The sequence below is a fragment of the Scylla paramamosain genome, chromosome 15 (genome assembly GCF_035594125.1).
Source record: "Scylla paramamosain isolate STU-SP2022 chromosome 15, ASM3559412v1, whole genome shotgun sequence".
In the NCBI taxonomy this organism is placed as follows: domain Eukaryota; kingdom Metazoa; phylum Arthropoda; class Malacostraca; order Decapoda; family Portunidae; genus Scylla; species Scylla paramamosain.
In genome coordinates this window covers 20,105,227-20,123,511 of record NC_087165.1, presented here as the reverse complement: position 1 = coordinate 20,123,511, position 18,285 = coordinate 20,105,227, and the positions used below count along the sequence as shown (strand labels likewise).

General features: G+C 40.7%; 2 protein-coding genes across 2 annotated transcripts in view; one reads left to right on the top strand and one right to left on the bottom strand.

The window, feature by feature from the left end:
- Window positions 1–18,285, bottom strand: part of LOC135107602 (uncharacterized) — a 42,444-nt gene that overhangs the window by 21,851 nt on the left and 2,308 nt on the right. The gene's annotated exons all lie outside the window — the stretch shown is intronic.
- On the top strand, window positions 4,263–17,586 carry LOC135107601 (DNA damage-inducible transcript 4-like protein). Its single transcript, XM_064017628.1, has 4 exons — window positions 4,263–4,599; window positions 15,404–15,524; window positions 15,761–15,859; window positions 15,968–17,586. Exons 1-4 carry the CDS (start codon window positions 4,545–4,547, stop codon window positions 16,107–16,109), a joined length of 417 nt encoding a protein of 138 aa, XP_063873698.1. The 5' UTR covers window positions 4,263–4,544; the 3' UTR covers window positions 16,110–17,586.

Below are 18,285 nucleotides of genomic sequence, written 5' to 3'. Positions count from 1 at the left end.
GTCTGGCACAATGTTAATCATAATGGTCGTCCTGAGCCATATAATTGTCATGGACTCACTGCAGCTTAGTCCTCATGACCCTGCTATTTGTCAAGAAACTTGACAAATTTTGAGTTCAAAACAAAAGAAACAGCCAACAACAAACATTCTAATAAAGGGAGAGTTGAGAAACATATTGGAATAATAATGATCATAACAGTTCGCGATAACAGAGATCTGTGTTGTTATATTAACAACAACTGCATAGTGCTCAGTGACTGGTTAGGCTGAGTCATCTCAATCAGAACTGGAGTCAGCCATCTCACGCCACAGCTTCCCACATCCAAGCCCACCATGAGCAGCTTGTTATGGATTTCTCCATTGTCCATAACAGAACTCAGGGGTGCCCAGACAAATTGGGACTTATGTCAACTAGGAACATTATGAAAACATATAAAACCCTAAGAGTTGCCCCACTTTCCCTAATAAGTCATACTACCCAGATAACGTGGGAGGCACGGATCCGTGAAATCCACGTTACGAAAGACTCGCGTCACGCTTCCTTCCTTTGTCATACCATCGCCTGCCGCCTTACGTACTGCATTACCACATCTTATTGCATTAGGTAGGTTTATTCATAGCTTCTGATCCTCATAAAAAAAAAAAAACAATAACTTTTCTTCTTACGGTGTGTGTGTGTGTGTGTGTGTGTGTGTGTGTGTGTGTGTGCAGATCAAGAGAAACAATTGGATAATAATGGTAATAATAATAATGATGCAGTCTGTATTCTTCATCCGCATGTGGTAAAAGGCAACAATTAGTAAGCTTATTTTGCAACATAGTTATTTTATTACTATTATTATTATTATTATTTATTTATTTATTTTTTTTTTTTTCCTGACGTTCATGTAGATAGCGGAAGAGCCAAAGGTGTGGAGCTTTGGCAAGGCTTGGTTCGTGGGTTTAGTTTACCGAAGCACGCCAGCCCACATGCTGCAACAGTACATTACCAACAGGACAGTCCATGGTTTCGTTTATCAGTAGTAGTAGTAGTAGTAGTTTTCTTTTTTCAGTTTGTCGCCGCACGATTACCGATGAAACATTTGCGTGATTATGGAAAACTTTTTTTTTTTTCTGTTGTCGAAAATGAGGCTTATTAAAGGAAACAAGAACTACGTAAATGAGGTACATTGATTTTGTGAGCATTTAAAGGAAGAGTGGTTTTGCTATTTTCAAAGACCACAGAAAGAATTTATGTACTGTAAGGTTCTCGTTTTTTTTTTTTTTTCGTTGATGATGCTGCGTCCTTCTAAAAACTCCAGACCTTGAAAACATATTCAATTTACTTTCACTAGAATATTAAAGTGGTCAAGACAAAACACCGGAATGTTTGAGAATGCGGTGGCTTGTTGGCATCCTGTCCTAGACGGCCTTGAAAGTGCTTTATCACGACTTGTTTAATAAAGTTTATTTCGTTTTACACTTCTAAGCTTCGTGGCACCGGATTCATGAGCACCTACTAGCTCTTGGCTGTATAAACGTATCTTGCTATGTAGCTAACACTCATTCATAGATTTTTATCTATCTATTTATAATGAACTGTCTATATATTGAAATGCTTTGTTCGCTTATAAAGACTATTTTCATATACTTAAAGAAAAAAATGGCGTGCCTGCAGGTTGTCAACAGCGTTGACTTATGACATAGGGCACTGTCATGGAGAAACCATTATTCTCCACTTTTTCACTGCTACGGTCTCTTCATCCTCATCCTCTCCTTGGACTTTTTTTTTAATACCTCAAGGTAACAATCTTTGTTGACGGTTTGGTTCTCTGTAACCCATTCAACGTGAATGAGCCCATGTTTTCAAGTTCTTTATTTAGTCAGTTTTGATAATTATCCCACTTTCTTACTTTCCTTCGTTCCGTTTGAAGCTAATGTCGATAAAAATGTATTTTTTAAATTTATTATATATATATATATATATATATATATATATATATATATATATATATATATATATATATATATATATATATATATATATATATATGTGTGTGTGTGTGTGTGTGTGTGTGTGTGTGTGTGTGTGTGTGTGTGTGTGTTCTGTACTGAGCGTTTAGGCCTTGGTCGCTTTGGGAATTCGGATTTCCGCTGCCCTGCGCAGCTCCTATGATGATTTAAGAATAGCCTCTGTTGGCCTTGTCTTCTAAGAAATGTGTACGTCGTAAATAAGTTCTCTCTCGGTGTTTAGACCTACCTGAGTGAAAGACATTTTTCCCTCTTTACCTTCCCCCCACCCCCGTATGTTCCCCCCCCACCTGATTTAGACCCCCTGATGAACTTTTCCCCCTCCGCAAATTTTCACCTCTGGACAGTTTCCCCTTAATTATTTATATTTCAAATGGAATAACTGCGGCGAGACAATCGGTGTCGAGAACAAATTTATTTGTATGGGACAAGAACTCTTTAAATCTTATTTTCGCTGTTTTATTTAGCATTGAAAATTATTTGGCAGATAAAACTGTGTCAGTAATCCAAGTGTATATATATATATATATATATATATATATATATATATATATATATATATATATATATATATATATATATATATATATATATATATATATATATATATTTATTTATTTATTTATTTATTTTTTTTTTTTTACTGGATGGTAAAAAGTGATAAAATCTCACTTTCATAGATCAGTGTTTTGCATCAGCATACATATTTTCGATCAGTTTCGATTAGTGGTTTGCATCACAACACAGAACCTCAAAATAGAGCATTAGTTTCGGTCACTGGTGGAAATGTTCACAGGGAAACTGGGGGGAATATATCTAAGAAGGAATCTGTCAGGGGCGAGAATGTCTGAGGGAAAAGTATCCGGAGGGGAAACTGACCGGGCCTCTTATGGATTATAATACAATATTTTCTAGTGCCAGTCATCTAAAAGGTAGAATCACACCGGAAAAAAAAAAAAAAACTGCATATTGTCATTGCGTCACACAATCACAGCATAGACGGGTGACCATACGCAGGCAAAGTCTAAAAAGTAAAATCTGTTCTTATCAGGGTTTGGGCATGTGCTTACGATACAGTGCACTTACGTATATGTATTTTAGGATTGTTGTGCGTCAGATTTTGCATTTCAGCAACGAATAGTGAGAGAGTAAATACTTAGCCAACACCAAAAATTATCAGCCCTTGTGATATAGTACGTACTACATACAAAATGTGGAAGAAACCTCCTACCAAGACCTACGCATGTTTGCGACCTTCAGGATCACGAGGCGATAGTGTGGCACGTGACCTTCTCCTCCTTCATAGCCTTGCTCACTTTCACCTCGGATGCGATGTTGACACAGGCCAATAATAATAATAATACTTTACTACTACTACTACTACTACTACTAATAATAATAATAATAATAGCAGACATTGCAGCTGGATTTAAATAATAACGCGTATACAGTGCCTTTTAACTTTCAGTTACAGTCGTAGTGTAGTATTACAAACTGCAGGTTATTTTCAAAAAGGTAAATTAATTTATCTTAATCTCTAATTATATCTCATAAGTATATAATTCTTTGATGGTATGAGTATCACGTATTATGTTCCTTTGAGCTGCCGGCGAATGACATGTTCAGTAATAAGAAAAGGATGCAATGTTTAAGAGAGTTCCTTTATTTTATTGGCACGTGTACTTGCATGATCTACTGTATCAACAAAATTAAATTGTACGTATGTTGTGTTTATGAATCAGTGAACCAACCAGGTCAATTTAGTGTACCTATTTTCGTTGTAAAAAAAAAAAAAAAAAAAAAAAAAAACACTGAATGGCAGCTATATTACTGTCACTGTCTGGAGACACTGGCAATATTCACCGCTAGACGACGTCAAAGCAAGAAGCTCGTCAAATGGTGTAGTTTGTAGTTGCTGTATAATACTAATCGAGGCTTTTATTCAAGTGCTGGCGACTCGTACTGGATTATTGTTATTATTTTCTTCGTACACGGCTACGTGATTACATATACATAAAGCAACTTTCTGCCACCTTATGATCGCACCACTGTGAAACTGCCCTCATGGTTTCATATCAGCACACCATTGATTGTCATGTTTATGTCCACAGCGAACACAACAGCTGTCATGAAATATGATAAGGGAAACACAACAACGTGAGGAAAATTCCTTCAGAAAGGTCGTGAATGGCAACGTTGAGGCCGGTGGGAGGACGCGCACCAGTATTTGTTGATATATAAACAGGCCACTGAGGACGCACCACCAGTGTTGTGTTGTCCGTTGTACCGAGAGGAGCTAGTGCCTTTAACTTGTGACGCTTACTTGAGTCGCACGTCACGTAATCTTATGTAACATGAACTTTCCAATCGTTTTGAAAATATAGGAAGACTGGAGAGCATTCGTGAGAAGTTAAACGTTGGACAGAAACTTTTCATTGGTATAATTAAACTATAAAGCTAATCAGTCATTTGGATTAGCGGCGTCACCAGCGTAGGACAGTTCGCTGCCTGTCACCACGGAACCTCAAGTCAACATGCCTCCGGTCATCCAGGACTCCTCCATCTCCCTCTCGTCCATCACGGAAGAAGGTATATACATACAACCCACTGTCATTCAAGCGTTTGGTTTTGTTACAAACTACACCTGTCTGTTGCTCTTGCATAGGAAACTATTATTTATGTTGTCCGTTTTGCATGTCATGAATGTCGTTGCTATTATTCTTGTTAATGAGTTTAAAGGTTTTACGTGGCAGCAGTGTTTTAAGTTAGAAAGTATCGAGCGACGCAACGTCTAGTACAATAAACTGACGTTGCCTAAGTAAGACAAACGGGTGTAAATCTAGATATTATGTTCACACAAAGATTAACTAGAGTTTATGCGATCCACTTTCCAATTATTAAACCACATAGTTGCCCATCGTTATGCCCGACTGGCGTTTTGAAAAGTCTAAACCACGTAATAGAGCCAGTTTCATCGTCACCGCCTTTCACCTGCAACGAGGCCCTAGCCTTGTGACACCCATAGGTGAATCGTATAAAAGTTCCCTGGTTTTATTGTTGTTTTAACCATTACACTATACATAACTCTAGCCCTTGGCAGGGTCTACATCTCACGGTTTGGAACATTTCTACCCCCATTTTACCCTGTCGGAAATTAATAAGTTCACCTTTCGGCGGAGTCCAGGGATGGGGGCGAAGCCCTCCCCTGTTAGGTTACAAAATGTTAGGTTAATTTGCTGTATGGGAAGGGGATTCAGTAGGTTAGGGAGAATCGAGGGGGAGTATTGGACGAGACTGCAAATTTACCAGTTCCATCTTATATGAGTTGGAAACGCATCACCTGGCACCGTTGTGACTTGTATTCGTTAATATGCTAGAGAAGTGGTTCTCAACCAGGGGGCGCGAGCAAAGGACGGGAGGGGAAGAAAATCACGGAATCACTGGCTATTAGTACAAAGGAGGTGCAGCTATTGGCTATTAGTACAAAAGAGGTGCAGCTGTTATGCATAGCCAAGGGATATTTATTGATTTATCTGATTCTAACTATCTATGGTGGTATAGTTGGGGAGGGTGTTGGGTGGGTGGCACAGGGAAGAAGAGGGCCCGAACTGCTTTGAAGCAGCTTTGGGGGGCCCAGCTTGCAAAAGGTTGAATGGGGAGAGATGTATAGTAAACACCGGAAAGGCGTAAGTTTCTGTTATTGTTTCTGTGTGTGTGTGTGTGTTTGTTTGTTTGTGTGTGCGCGCGTGCGTGCGTGCGTGCGTGCGTGCGCGCGCGCGCAAGAAATGAAGGTTAAAATTAATCCATCATTGCCACCAGAAAATATCAAAATTTGTTGGTAACCTAAAATCCAGTGTCACCGTAGTTCTTCATGTTTGCTGACGGTTTTTTTATTATTATTATTATTATTATTATTACTATTATTTATTTTTTTTAATCACTAATCAATGGGTTTTAAGACAAGATAATTTCTAGACAACTTTGATACGAGAGGTTGATCAGCACTCTGCACCAAAACAATAAAATCATGTATTTAGAGGGCTCATTATGGGATTGTAGTCCAAAAAAAAAGATAAATAAATAAATAAAAATAAATAAACAGAGCCACCTCTTAGTGATAGGAGTATAGGAGATTAACGCACTAAGCTAAAAAAGATTGTATATATCCTATAAAGTTTTGAGAACCGCTGCTTTAGAGATATGGGTACTTGTTATGCTGGGGATCTATACACGTACACTTCCTAAAAACAAGGTAAGCCGTGAAATAATGAAGCATGGCAGAGGATGTGTGTTCAAGGTGAGGCGACTGAAACATCAATGTGCGTCGTAAACCCCAAAGTTTAATGCCCAACCACGCTCTTGCTCTCCTCCTTCCATCAGTCTTTGGTTTGTGTTTAGTTACCAACGGCTGCCAGGAAGAGATATATAGGTTACATGTTCTCATAGGTGGATAGGTAGTCCATTCCCCTTTTCTCTCTCTCTCTCTCTCTCTCTCTCTCTCTCTCTCTCTCTCTCTCTCTCTCTCTCTCTCTCTCTCTCTCTCTCTCAACACCCATTGATAGCTCACAGGGTTCTCTATGGTTTTTGCGACAATAAAGCATAGAATTCTGCGCTAACAATAATAATAATAAAAAAAAAACTCCAAGTCCAACTAAGTCTATTTAGCTCTTGAAAACTTGCCCTCATCAGAGAACCAGAGAATCCTGTGGATCGTCTTGGGCGTGAAAATAGTCCTGATGAGAGGACAAAGCGTTTACGAACACAAGATAGACCACTGCCCTGCCTTGAAGTAACAACCTTTGATAGCCCTGATAGCTTTACTAAACACTTCAAATCAGTTATCAGCCTGATAAGGCAACTGTGAAATTACGTAGAGATAGCTTTTGTTTTCTAGTCTGGAGTCTGCCTTACTGAATCAAACTGGTTATTGCAACGTACCTCAATGGCAAGCAAAGGGTGCAGCAGTGTAAACAGACGCTTTAGTTAAGAATGCCAGCTTCGTGTTTATCCCAAGTTTAAAATAGTCGGATCTTTTCACGTAAGACTGGGACTGCTTCCTTTGTGTGTATTTTTTTGTTGACTGGTTGCTCGTTAAAAAGTTAATATGTTTGATGGTAGCTTGGTTTACTTATAGGAGTATTTTTTTCTCTCTCTCTTTTCTTTCAGATGTCGCTCTTATCTTGTTTATCTCTTGCGAGTTGTGTGTGTGTGTGTGTCTGAGGTATCTGAAGGAAAATAAAATAAAATAAACAAATACTCCTATAACTAAACCCTGCTACCGTCAAACACCCCAGTCTTACATGAACAAAAAAAAAAAAAACTATTTTAAACACGATGCTGGCATTCTTTACTGAAGCGTCTGTTCAGTGTTGCACCCTACGCTTGCGCTTAGAGTAGGTTGGAGTAACCAGTTTGATTCAGTAAGGCAGGCTCCAGACCAGAAAACAAAAGTTATCTCTGCGTTGTGCTTAGTATTACTGTGCAAATTTTCCAATAAAATGAGTGGTATAGTGAATAAATCACTTCTTTGCAATAATACAATTAAATTATTTAGCTTACTTGCGAGATTGAATTATAAGTTTAATCGAATTATAAGAATGCTTTTAATCGATTAGCCCCTCTGGAACAAACCCGATCAATAGCCTGCCCTAAATATTCTTGTGTGCGCATGGAAGCAGTTGACAGATTAATAATCTTTATTATTAGTTTTCCTAGATGAGGGGATAATGACGTGTGCACATTTGTTGACGGGAGACATGGCAAAGTGGGAATAATATTATGTAGCTGTATAGCGGAAGGTGATATGAATTTGACGTAAGGACGAGGTGGAGGGGATGTGTTCATAATTACGTAGTGCCATGGCCTCCACACTACCTTAGGTTTGGGGAGGGTGTTGTGAAGATCTCGTAAATGTTTTTTTTTTTTTTTTTTTTTTTACTGCATCACCACAGGACTGGCCACTTGAGGTGGTGGACTCTACCAAAATCAGCTTAATAATATTGGTATATGTTATTTACCAATAAGTACGTAAGGGCTTGTAAAAACATTTCTCATAAACATTCAGGCAGCCACAGATCTTCCTCTTGAATATAATTTGCCCGCGAGATTTTGTTTTTCACTGTGTGGACGCGACACGTGGTTTGTTTATTTGGTGTTGTGAGTGACTGCGGAGGCTGTTGTGGCGCCGAGATGTCGCGGTCACTGACACGTGGAGGACGATAGGCAGGGTGTGCGTTAAGCTGAACCATGGCAACACAACTCAGCGCAACACAGCGTAACAGCGACCTACTTCCGTTCACGCATAAAAATGATTCTATGTCACAGTTCTATATATTTTTTTTTTATATATTTATTTATTTATTTATTTTTTTTTTTTTACAAAGTTCGTGCGTGCTTTGTGTGCGTGGTTATGAATTGTTTTGATAATTATAACCGTGGTATGATCTGAAAAATAATAATGCATGTTATTATCATTGTTGGTAGTGTTTTTAATACTGTTATAGTTGTTGGTATATCATTATTATTATTTATCCTTAAGATCAGGCAGTAGTGGCACAGTATAAAGAAGACAAAAGCAAATCGATTTTTTTTTTTTCAGTGTTAACTATTTTAATCACAAATTATTTACATGCATCGCGTCATGAAAGTTCGGGACAGTTGAGTAACTTGGTAGAGTTGTTGTCAGAAGTCGAGAAACCTCCCGCACTCACAGTATCTTTATGTTGCTTGGATTAAGGAGAAACCCTAGACGCAGAGGCAGGCTGTGTGGCACATTACTAGACTTTCGACCTTGACTGTACAGAGACATCCAAACAACACAAACGAGTGGAGTGCAGGCGGTCCACGGAAGCCACGCGTGGATTTAGTTGTATTCGTCCTTGTGTGCAACAGGATTCACAAGGAAGGGATAAAAGAAGGCTGGTGCGAATCAGCAAGGTTGTCTAAACTTGAAGCTTCCTTATTCATATAGTATAGTATAGCACTTCATGGTCGAGAGAGAGAGACAAACAAGGACAGGCGGGATGGAAAAGATGGTGTCTACATATTTGTGCCCCTGTTCACTCAGCAGTGAATAGGTGCCGGTTGTCAGCCTTGGATGTTACCTCAAGGTGATGGTGCGGCATCTATGTTCGATGTTTGGCGGGAAGTTTGGAAGGTCTAAACCTTAGATACACCTCGTCCAAACGACATCATATTTGTATCTGCTGATTATCAAAATATGATAATTTAGCATGCTCAGTCCTTTCACTGTGATATAAAACAATTAACAAAACTAGAAACACTGCATTTTTTACAAGCACTACAAGAAAGAAGAAAAGATTAAAAGAATAGATGTTCCAATTTCTAGTCTTTTTAATGTTGAGGTAGTTGTAAAACATATGAAACAAATAAAAGATGTTTTCAAGAGGAAAGATATGCCAGTTAGCAGTCAGAGTTAATTAAAACTACTTAAGCATAGCTCTGTAGAGCAGAGAGGCACACACTGGTTTCTGAGCACATAAAAAGGAAACTAACACACGTATCATATGAAACAAAGGCCAGGAATTTTCCAATGCTTCCCACACATTACTCCCAAACATTGTACCCCCGCCGCCTTCATAAACACTCCTCCCTCACATCACGCTGACGTATCCTCGTGGCACTTCACAAACAAAGCATAAAACATGGCTGAGGATCACCCGCCCACTTGGCACATAGCATGAGGCCGAGGAAGTGCCAGCCAGCATCAACACCGGTGCTAAAATAACAACGCAAAAGGTGACAAGAGGTGATTTTATGTTGCTGGACTGTCCGATTTGTAACGAACTAATCACACACACACACACACACACACACACACACACACACACACACACACACACACACACACACACACACACACACACTTGACATCCGACACTTGTGTTTCATGCAAGGTTAACTCATCAGGATGGCGCCAAAAATTCCGACCACCTGCAATTTGTGTTTCTGTCACATGCGTGTTGTAAACAGTGTGATAAAGCCAAGTGCGTGGACGATTAGTTACGAAAGAATATTTGCAGGTTTTGATGATTTTCCCAACCTGATCATTCATTCTAAGTTTTCCACAAATTGATATAACATGTTACATACTTGACCAACACAAAGCAGCTCCTTAATTCAGTATTGCAGTGTTAAGTTTTCTCGTCGTGATTGAAGCTCGTTTAGAATTTGCGATAGTGTACGTATGTATATGTTTAAGAACATAAAAAAAAGGGCACTGCAAAAGGCCGGTTGACCTACACTGGACACCTCCTTTATTAATGAACACTTTCTCCCGTCCTTGTCAACCTTCCTATTACCAGCTGTCTTCCCTATCCGTTTAATCATCCAACCTTCTCTTCAAACTCTCTAGCGTGTTGGCGCTGACCACATGACTGCTAAACCTATTCGAATCGTCCACCACTCTTTGTAAGCCAGTTCCTACCAATCTCTTTCCCAAACCTAAGCTTATTTATGTAGTTTATATCCGTTACCTCGAGTTCTGTCCTGATTGATTAATATGAGAACGTCACTTATATCACCTTTGTTAATTCCTTCTACTCATTTAAAGGCCTGTATCTTGTCCCCAGTGAATGAAGGTTGAATTGTTTTAGTCTCTCTTTATACGGTAATTCTCTTAGTCCCTGAATCATTTTAGTCATCTTCCTCTGCACTGCTTCAAATGTTTGATGATGTAGATGTCTTAGTTTGTCTGAGTGTGGCGTACGTGACCAGAAGTTTTTCGTCAATAGTATGTCAAGAGAGGGGGGAAACAGGGGGGAGAACACGCACACTTGTTTACTTAAGACGAATTCAAGCAGTGCCTCTTGTCCTTGGATATGATACAAATCGTAATTGTAAAGCAGCGAACATTATCTATGCCGATAGTGTTTGAGTGCCCTTCCCCCTCACACACACACACTCACACACACACACAATCACTGGTCGTTCAATCAGTGGTTTAACATCTTCCTTGTAACAAATTTGTAAACCAGTCAGACACAACGGTTTTCACTGAGTAGTGAGCAGTTACTGGTCTCATTTAGCAATATGGTGGGGTGTGTGGTGTGTGAAAGGTCTTATCGATCGAGCTATACAGCTTACGGTCATGAGGCCTACATGTGATATTGGAGACCGTAGTGATTCTCTCTCTCTCTCTCTCTCTCTCTCTCTCTCTCTCTCTCTCTCTCTCTCTCTCTCTCTCTCTCTCTAATATTAGCGTCGGGTCCTTCGGGTGGCGCCGTCCCGCCTTGGCGCCAACACAGATATAACGCATGACACTGAGTGGTGGTGGTGGTGGTGCCGCCGCCGCCGCCGCCGCCGCCGCCGCCGCCGCCGCTTGGGCAGAGTTGGCATGGATGTAGTGAACGCGCGCGAAGGCACAGCGCCACATTAATTTTCTTGATTTTCACCGATACGATTTCAAGGTTGGGAGGGTGATGTTTTGCCTGTCGTGCATTGGTATCTCAAGGCTGGTTGTTAGGTGGACTTAGCCATAATTCCGGTTTTGGCAGAGGTTCCTTCCGTCTCTCACACACACGCACACACACGGATAGGTGATAGAGGTGAGAATGTACTTCAACTAGATAAAGAATCATAATGCGAATTAACATAGTACCTCAGACCCTGTTCGTAACACACACACACACACGTAGTATAGCAAGCGAATAAGGAAAGCACCGGAGTAACGTTAGCATCTAGGCACAGCCATTACCTCTAACATTTTGCGCAAGGATCTTATCAGTGATGCAGGAGAAAGCCAACACGTAGGCACTGCTGGCCAGTACGAATATGGAGTTCCAGTGTGCCGATGGGAATATAATCTTTGAAATTAACATGGACATCAAGACCAACGCATGAATGTTAATACTGATAAAGCTGTGACCACATTCTTAAACATTTCAATCTCATCTCGGCGACTTTAAACAAGCTTTAATGGGAATTATTTGGATTTTCAAGAACGTTTTCGTGATCTAACAGTGATTCTGCATTACTATTACGAAAATATCTCGATCCTAACAAGGTAAAAAAAAAAAAAGAAAATAAATAGAAAAGAACATTGTAAACTGTTCTTGAGAGAGAGAGAGAGAGAGAGAATTTTTTTTAGTCTTAGTTTATGATTCTGCAGTGATCAGAAGAGAACATTAAGAAAAAAATATATTACATTAATTCATTGTTGCTTTAATTGGGCTACAAGGCACCTGAGATGACATTGACATTAAACAGGGTCTTTTTATTTCAGTTACCAGTTTTGTAGCCGTGAGCGTAGGCGTCGGCTGACTGGAGAGGCTGCCCCAGGGGAGGGAAGGAAAAAAGAGACTGGTTTGTGAATGCATAGGTTATCGACAAACAAGTCTTGAGTACATTTAGGTCGATATCATTGATTGCTTCTCTACATAAGCCCCCCCCACCTCTCTCTCTCTCTCTCTCTCTCTCTCTCTCTCTCTCTCTCTCTCTCTCTCTCTCTCTCTCTCTCTCTCTCTCTCTCTCTCTCTCTCTCATTGCATATCAACATTTGTGGTATAAAATTAGGAAGGTTAGATCACAGTATATAATCTGTCGTGGAATTAACACTTCTTACACTTCTTTACTATGGCTGGTGTGTGTGTGCGCGCGCGTGTGTGTGTGTGTGTGTGTGTGTACACCGTGCGGCTGTGCGCTCGCAGTTGATGTGCCAGAATGTTGTTTGGGTTGGCTCGCTTATACTTGTTTATCGTAGGTAGGCTAATGTGGGAAGAGTGATTATGAGCTATTTTAGAGGTCTTAGAGAGAGAGAGAGAGAGAGAGAGAGAGAGAGAGAGAGAGAGAGAGAGAGAGAGAGAGAGAGAGAGAGAGACCCCACACTGCTTGATGATCGTGGCCTCTTCTCAGTGAAGTTTGCCGGGTGTTTTTGTCTTTGTGGTAACGTTAACTTCTTCAGAACATAGATTCAGTTTCCCACAGAAGCAGGAAGAGAAGACCGGTTGGTTTTATGGAAAGATCACTGTATGTAATCGATGTTGCTAAGAGCACAACCTATATGTAAGCGATGCTAGAAGGTACGGAAGTGAGCTTCTCGTTCCAACACCGTCCCTACTAGGACAGGGTTGCCAGTCGCTGGATTCGCAAACAGCTTGTCTCCATCTTTTATTTGTCAATAGACTAAACTCTCTCTCTCTCTCTCTCTCTCTCTCTCTCTCTCTCTCTCTCTCTCTCTCTCTCTCTCTCTCTCTCTCTCTCTCTCTCTCTCTCTCTCCTCAGCTCCAGTTGCTGAGCGGCGCCAGCAAAATTATTTTCACCATTCATCAGCAAAACTAATAACTGATGTGTTCCTCCATTCTTTCCATAGTATTATTATTTGATTTAATGATACGTAGGGACTGGCGTCATTTGTAGCTACCGTTCAGTTAAACAGGTTATCATATTGTGAGTGATAACTGCAAGCATGGCTTTACGGGCGGGAAGCCAGGGAGTGTCACACACACACACACACAAACACACACACACACACACACACTTGTCAATTTGATTTTTATGCATATCAAAATTGCTAATTGAATACCTTGGATACTTTTGTTTGGATGGGAGAACGATATCCGCGTTCTCGACTGTCGCCTCTTGCATATCTGTACACTCAAGGTCCGTATTGTTTATAAGACTCATCGAGGATGTGTTGAACATTTCCTGTTCGATGATGTCAACAGCGTTCACAGTCATGTGGGTAAAGGGGGAAGGGAATAATGCTACGTAAGAAATGTTACATCTACAATGTAATGCAGCATCCGTTGCAGGCGCCTTAAGAGAAATCGCCGACACTGCTTCCGCCAGATGGATTAATGACTTGAACTGTAACGACACACAGTTTTATGTGCTAACATGTGCACTTGCTTGTAGTATTACTGTGTATCATAGTATTAGCGAGAAAACAGTTAGAATCGTGTGTGGCAAGTTCCATAGAAGTTCCTGTTGAAGCATGATCTATCGCTCAGGGGATTCTACCCATAGGAGGCCACTGCAGGGCACTTACAATGCACCGTTGTCTCCTTGTTTCATCAATATACAGTGTTGCTTCAAGGAAAGGTTTGTAGGCTCCTGTGGAAAATTCCGTGCTGCGAACCGTTGCCAGATGTATGAGAGTGGCGGAATGGAGACCAAGAGAGTGATGGTGTGTGTTGGTCTCCTTTTACACTAATCAATACAGTGATGCTAGAATGACGTCTGACCTCCATGAGGCTGCAGATGAATGTTTATGTAGTATCACCATTTCGTACAGCAATGAAAACCTAAAATTAAAGGAAATTAAAATTAATTAAGATACTATTGAAAATTAATGATACATTTGTGCAGTTTCATATTCCATACCATTAAGTTGTTGTTTTCGTGAATACATGTATGTTAACGTTGGAGACTCGCGCCTACATTTACCTGATGGTGGAAGTTTCCTATACCGGCACCAGACTGTGTGTAGTAGTAATAAAAATGCAGTTGCAGCTGAGCTGGAGTTGATAATAATAATGAAAACTTATGTATTTGGAAAGCCTAATACTTCGAACACCAGAGTAGTTAATTGTCAATAAATAAGTAAGGCATTGGGGATGGGTGATGTATCCACAGCTCAGCTTCCAGACTCTCCAGTTGGCGGTGGTGTGGTGAGCAGGTGACAGACTTGATGAGGCGGCTGTCCGTGATCCTATTATTGTCCAGCTGCTGCTTTCATAGTAAATGTTTATTTACCTGTTTGTAGTCGTAGACAAGGTGTGTGTGTGTGTGTGTGTGTGTGTGTGTGTGTGTGATGAATGACGATTCAATCCTTCAATGTGTAATGCAGTTCATTATGCTTGTACAACGAGCACGTTGCACCTTGGCTTCAGCCGAATGCAGTTGTTAGTCAAGGTCTTCCCCATTCGGGGAGACTTAAGTCACCCTTGGGGGTGGACTCGTGAGGCCCAGAATATTGTTAGTAGTCTTACTTTCAGCTCCATCGTTCAGTGCGTGTTCAAGGTGGTGTGACGTCACGTCCGTCACTGTCGCCAGAACTTGGGACGACACCAGCGGGCGAGGCATGACTCAGCGGCGCGCTTGCAGGTCTTGGCTTATTTATACTGTCCTGGGGTACTGGGGATAAGTGGTCTCATGTAAAGGGTAGCCTTTCATCCTTAGGTGAAGTCCTGCTCTTGTGGCAGTGATTATGTGTTAGCTTTGTACGAGAATGAAGGGAATGAGAAAGTTTCTCTCTCTCTCTCTCTCTCTCTCTCTCTCTCTCTCTCTCTCTCTCTCTCTCTCTCTCTCTCTCTCTCTCTCTCTCTCTCTCTGAATTAAGGTTGCCTTTTATTTTACACAAGGTGTGCGCCTGCTGTCCTGTGTCCGCTGATAAGGTAGAGTTAATGCAACCATTGTTGTACGTGCTTTGCAGAGGAAGTGGAGACGCAGGAGGCCTTGCTGGTGATGGCAAAGCTACAGAGTGTGCTGCGTCGCGGGGTGGAGCGCTATCTCACATGTCATGCCGTCATGTTGCCTCGCCCTACTCTACTGAAGTAAGGACGCTTCTGTGATTATAGTATCGTATCTGCCGTGCGAAGAACTAAAGTTTCACTTAACTATTTTGTGCCAGCAGTGTAGCTATTGATTTTTTTTTTATGAGTTTGATTCCAATCGCAAGCCTTATACATTTTTGCGTGAATAAGTATTGGAACTATATTAAAAGGGTAACAATGATATCCTGGAGTGGAATTTCCAGTGCGTGTCAGTAAAATTCCTCCCACCGGCACAGGGCTGCGCATGACGTGCTGAGGCTGTGTGCTCAACGACCCAACGGCCTTCGCGGTGCTGTTGTCGACCTTTACCTTAGGGACAACGATACGTGCAAAAGGTAAGACTTGATATGATCTTGACCACTTCTGACATTTGTGGAGTAAGAAGTAGTTGTGTTACAGGCTGAAGCATATGTAAGGAATATACAGTAGCCGTGTGTTTGCAGGCTGGCTCAAGTGGTGGCTGATCCTCGAGTAGATGCCAAGACGCTCATCAAGCTCACCCTGCATCGGGATCCTTCCTCATCCGATCCCGGAGTGTTGAATCTACTCTCTGGGTACACGATGGAGCGATGTTGCCGCCCGTGATGCCTCGACGAAAATGTGCTCAGCAGCTGAGTCGCTGCAAGGCGGAAGGGACCACGTCGACCACTTTCAGGTGGTGTAGTAACGGTGGTCTTTGGTAAATGCCTAGTGCGGAATTGTATGACTTGATAACGTTTCCTGGAATGTCTTGTGTGAGGTAGGCACTTTATTCGGCAGGAGGCCCATGGTAGGGCTAAGGGCTATGGCCAGGTCACAGCTGGACGGCCATCCTGAAAATCTCAGTCTATGCAATTTTGCTTCGAAACATCAGTTTGTTACAGCATTTATCCCAGATAAATTTCGTAAGGTATGAGCCAACCGTTTGTCGTTACCACCGGTATACTTGTCAGCTACCAGGCTGATGAGGTGCAGGAACTGGCCTCTCATCAGGCACCCTTTACGTGCACTGTAAGACCAAGACTCGTGTGATGCCTAAGAGAGAAAGAAACTGGTGCCTGAGTGGATGAAGGGCTACTGCGGAGAAATATAAGGGTATGTCTGCTGTTTGGGGATAGATTTATCAGGGTTTATGTACTGGGCTTCCGTCCTCATTGTTCTTTTCTTCATTTATAAAGCTGTGGTACCTAAAGAACTTAAGGGTAATGGTAACACGTTGCATTGTGCCAAGCAGTGTCTTCACTCTATCTTGTTTATATGCCAGTTTCGGTAACATGGTAAGGCATTTATGTAGAAAAAATTTTTGGAAAGAAAGATGTTGCTACTCTACATGTACTTACAATGTCACTACTCTCACCCGTCATTACTTTCATTACTCACTGTATAATACACCATGTCACTCATCTCATCACGAATGTGTATAATGCATACATACAATATATATATATATATATATATATATATATATATATATATATATATATATATATATATATATATATATATATATATATATATATATAATTCATAGCATGCTTTTCCATATACATGCATATGTAAATAAGTCATAGACGTCTTCCATCTCTAGACGTCTTCCATCCCTTCTGAATGCTACAACCGAACAGGAGGCGAGCATGGGAACATAACATCCCCTCTCCAATCGAGCAGTAAGTTTGAAGTGCCACCAAGTGTGTTTTAACTCATCCAGTGCCAGGTTAACATGGCCTGATATTCCTTTGTAAAGTGGAGAGGGGCTGCATTGTGTCGTGTGCAGTATAGTCATAGTCGAAATAGATGTTTACACTCCCACTGTTTTGCCATTTTCCTCGTCTCCTTATCTGCTGACAAACTCATTACAAAACCTTAATGTAGATAAATTCTCAGCAGGTCAGAGGACTTAGGACCGAGTGAAAACTAAACACAGTAGAAATGAGTGGTACACTATTATATAACTTGCGACTATGACTATACCCGTAATGTTGAGTTAACGGGCTGAAGCATTGTAAACTTGTCCTAATCAAGTCTTTGACCCAGGGATTTATATTTGTATATTTTGTAACTTTAAATAAATTGTAGAAAATAATAGTCTTTCTCATCCATGGCATAGAATTAGTGGGATTATGAGTACTTGAGTCAGTGTGGAGGTGGCTGCTGTACCCAGCAGGCATGCCACTCCATCGGGTCACAGTAACTTACACACCTTGAAACGGAAAACCAGTAAAATATTAAAATACTAAGTGCTAAATACGGTACCTGAAAATGAAAATGAGTAAATTATAATAAATTACATATACAGTAACATCAATGAAAGAGGAGACATTCCTTCTTCAGAGAGGAAGTCAAGTACAAGTCTGTATTAAGACTTGTTCTAACAATTCAACGGTGTTGGTATTTGACCAAAAATAATAAGCTACTAGAGAAGTGCTAACCAAGATAATGTTTCCACTCATGACAGTTTTTGCTGTGTACAGGACTCGGCTGAGGGAATGACATGTAGCTTAAACACTATTGCAGTGACGGCAGTGATTTGTTCCGTGCGTTATTATACGTGTGCCCTAATGAACTTAAAGGAAACCGCTGTTTGGTATTGCATATTAAGAGGGGGGGGGGTAGCGATCCAGTGACGTAGATAATATTAGTAAATATAAGTAGGTAAAAATAATAATATCGCTGAAATCATTAAATTATCAGCCTTTTTATAAGTACGTTTCAGCGTCTCATATCAGCTACATATAGAGAGGTGAAATAAAAGTTAGGTATTGAAATTTTCAAGAACGTTTAC

Bases quoted from the DNA above. Each gene is read 5' to 3' on its own strand.
- LOC135107601 (XM_064017628.1), top strand. From the start codon at position 4,545: ATGCCTCCGGTCATCCAGGACTCCTCCATCTCCCTCTCGTCCATCACG. The intron at 4,600-15,403 runs GTATATACATAC...CGTGCTTTGCAG, and splicing joins CTCGTCCATCACGGAAGAAG to AGGAAGTGGAGACGCAGGAG. The intron at 15,525-15,760 runs GTAAGGACGCTT...CCACCGGCACAG, and splicing joins CCTCGCCCTACTCTACTGAA to GGCTGCGCATGACGTGCTGA.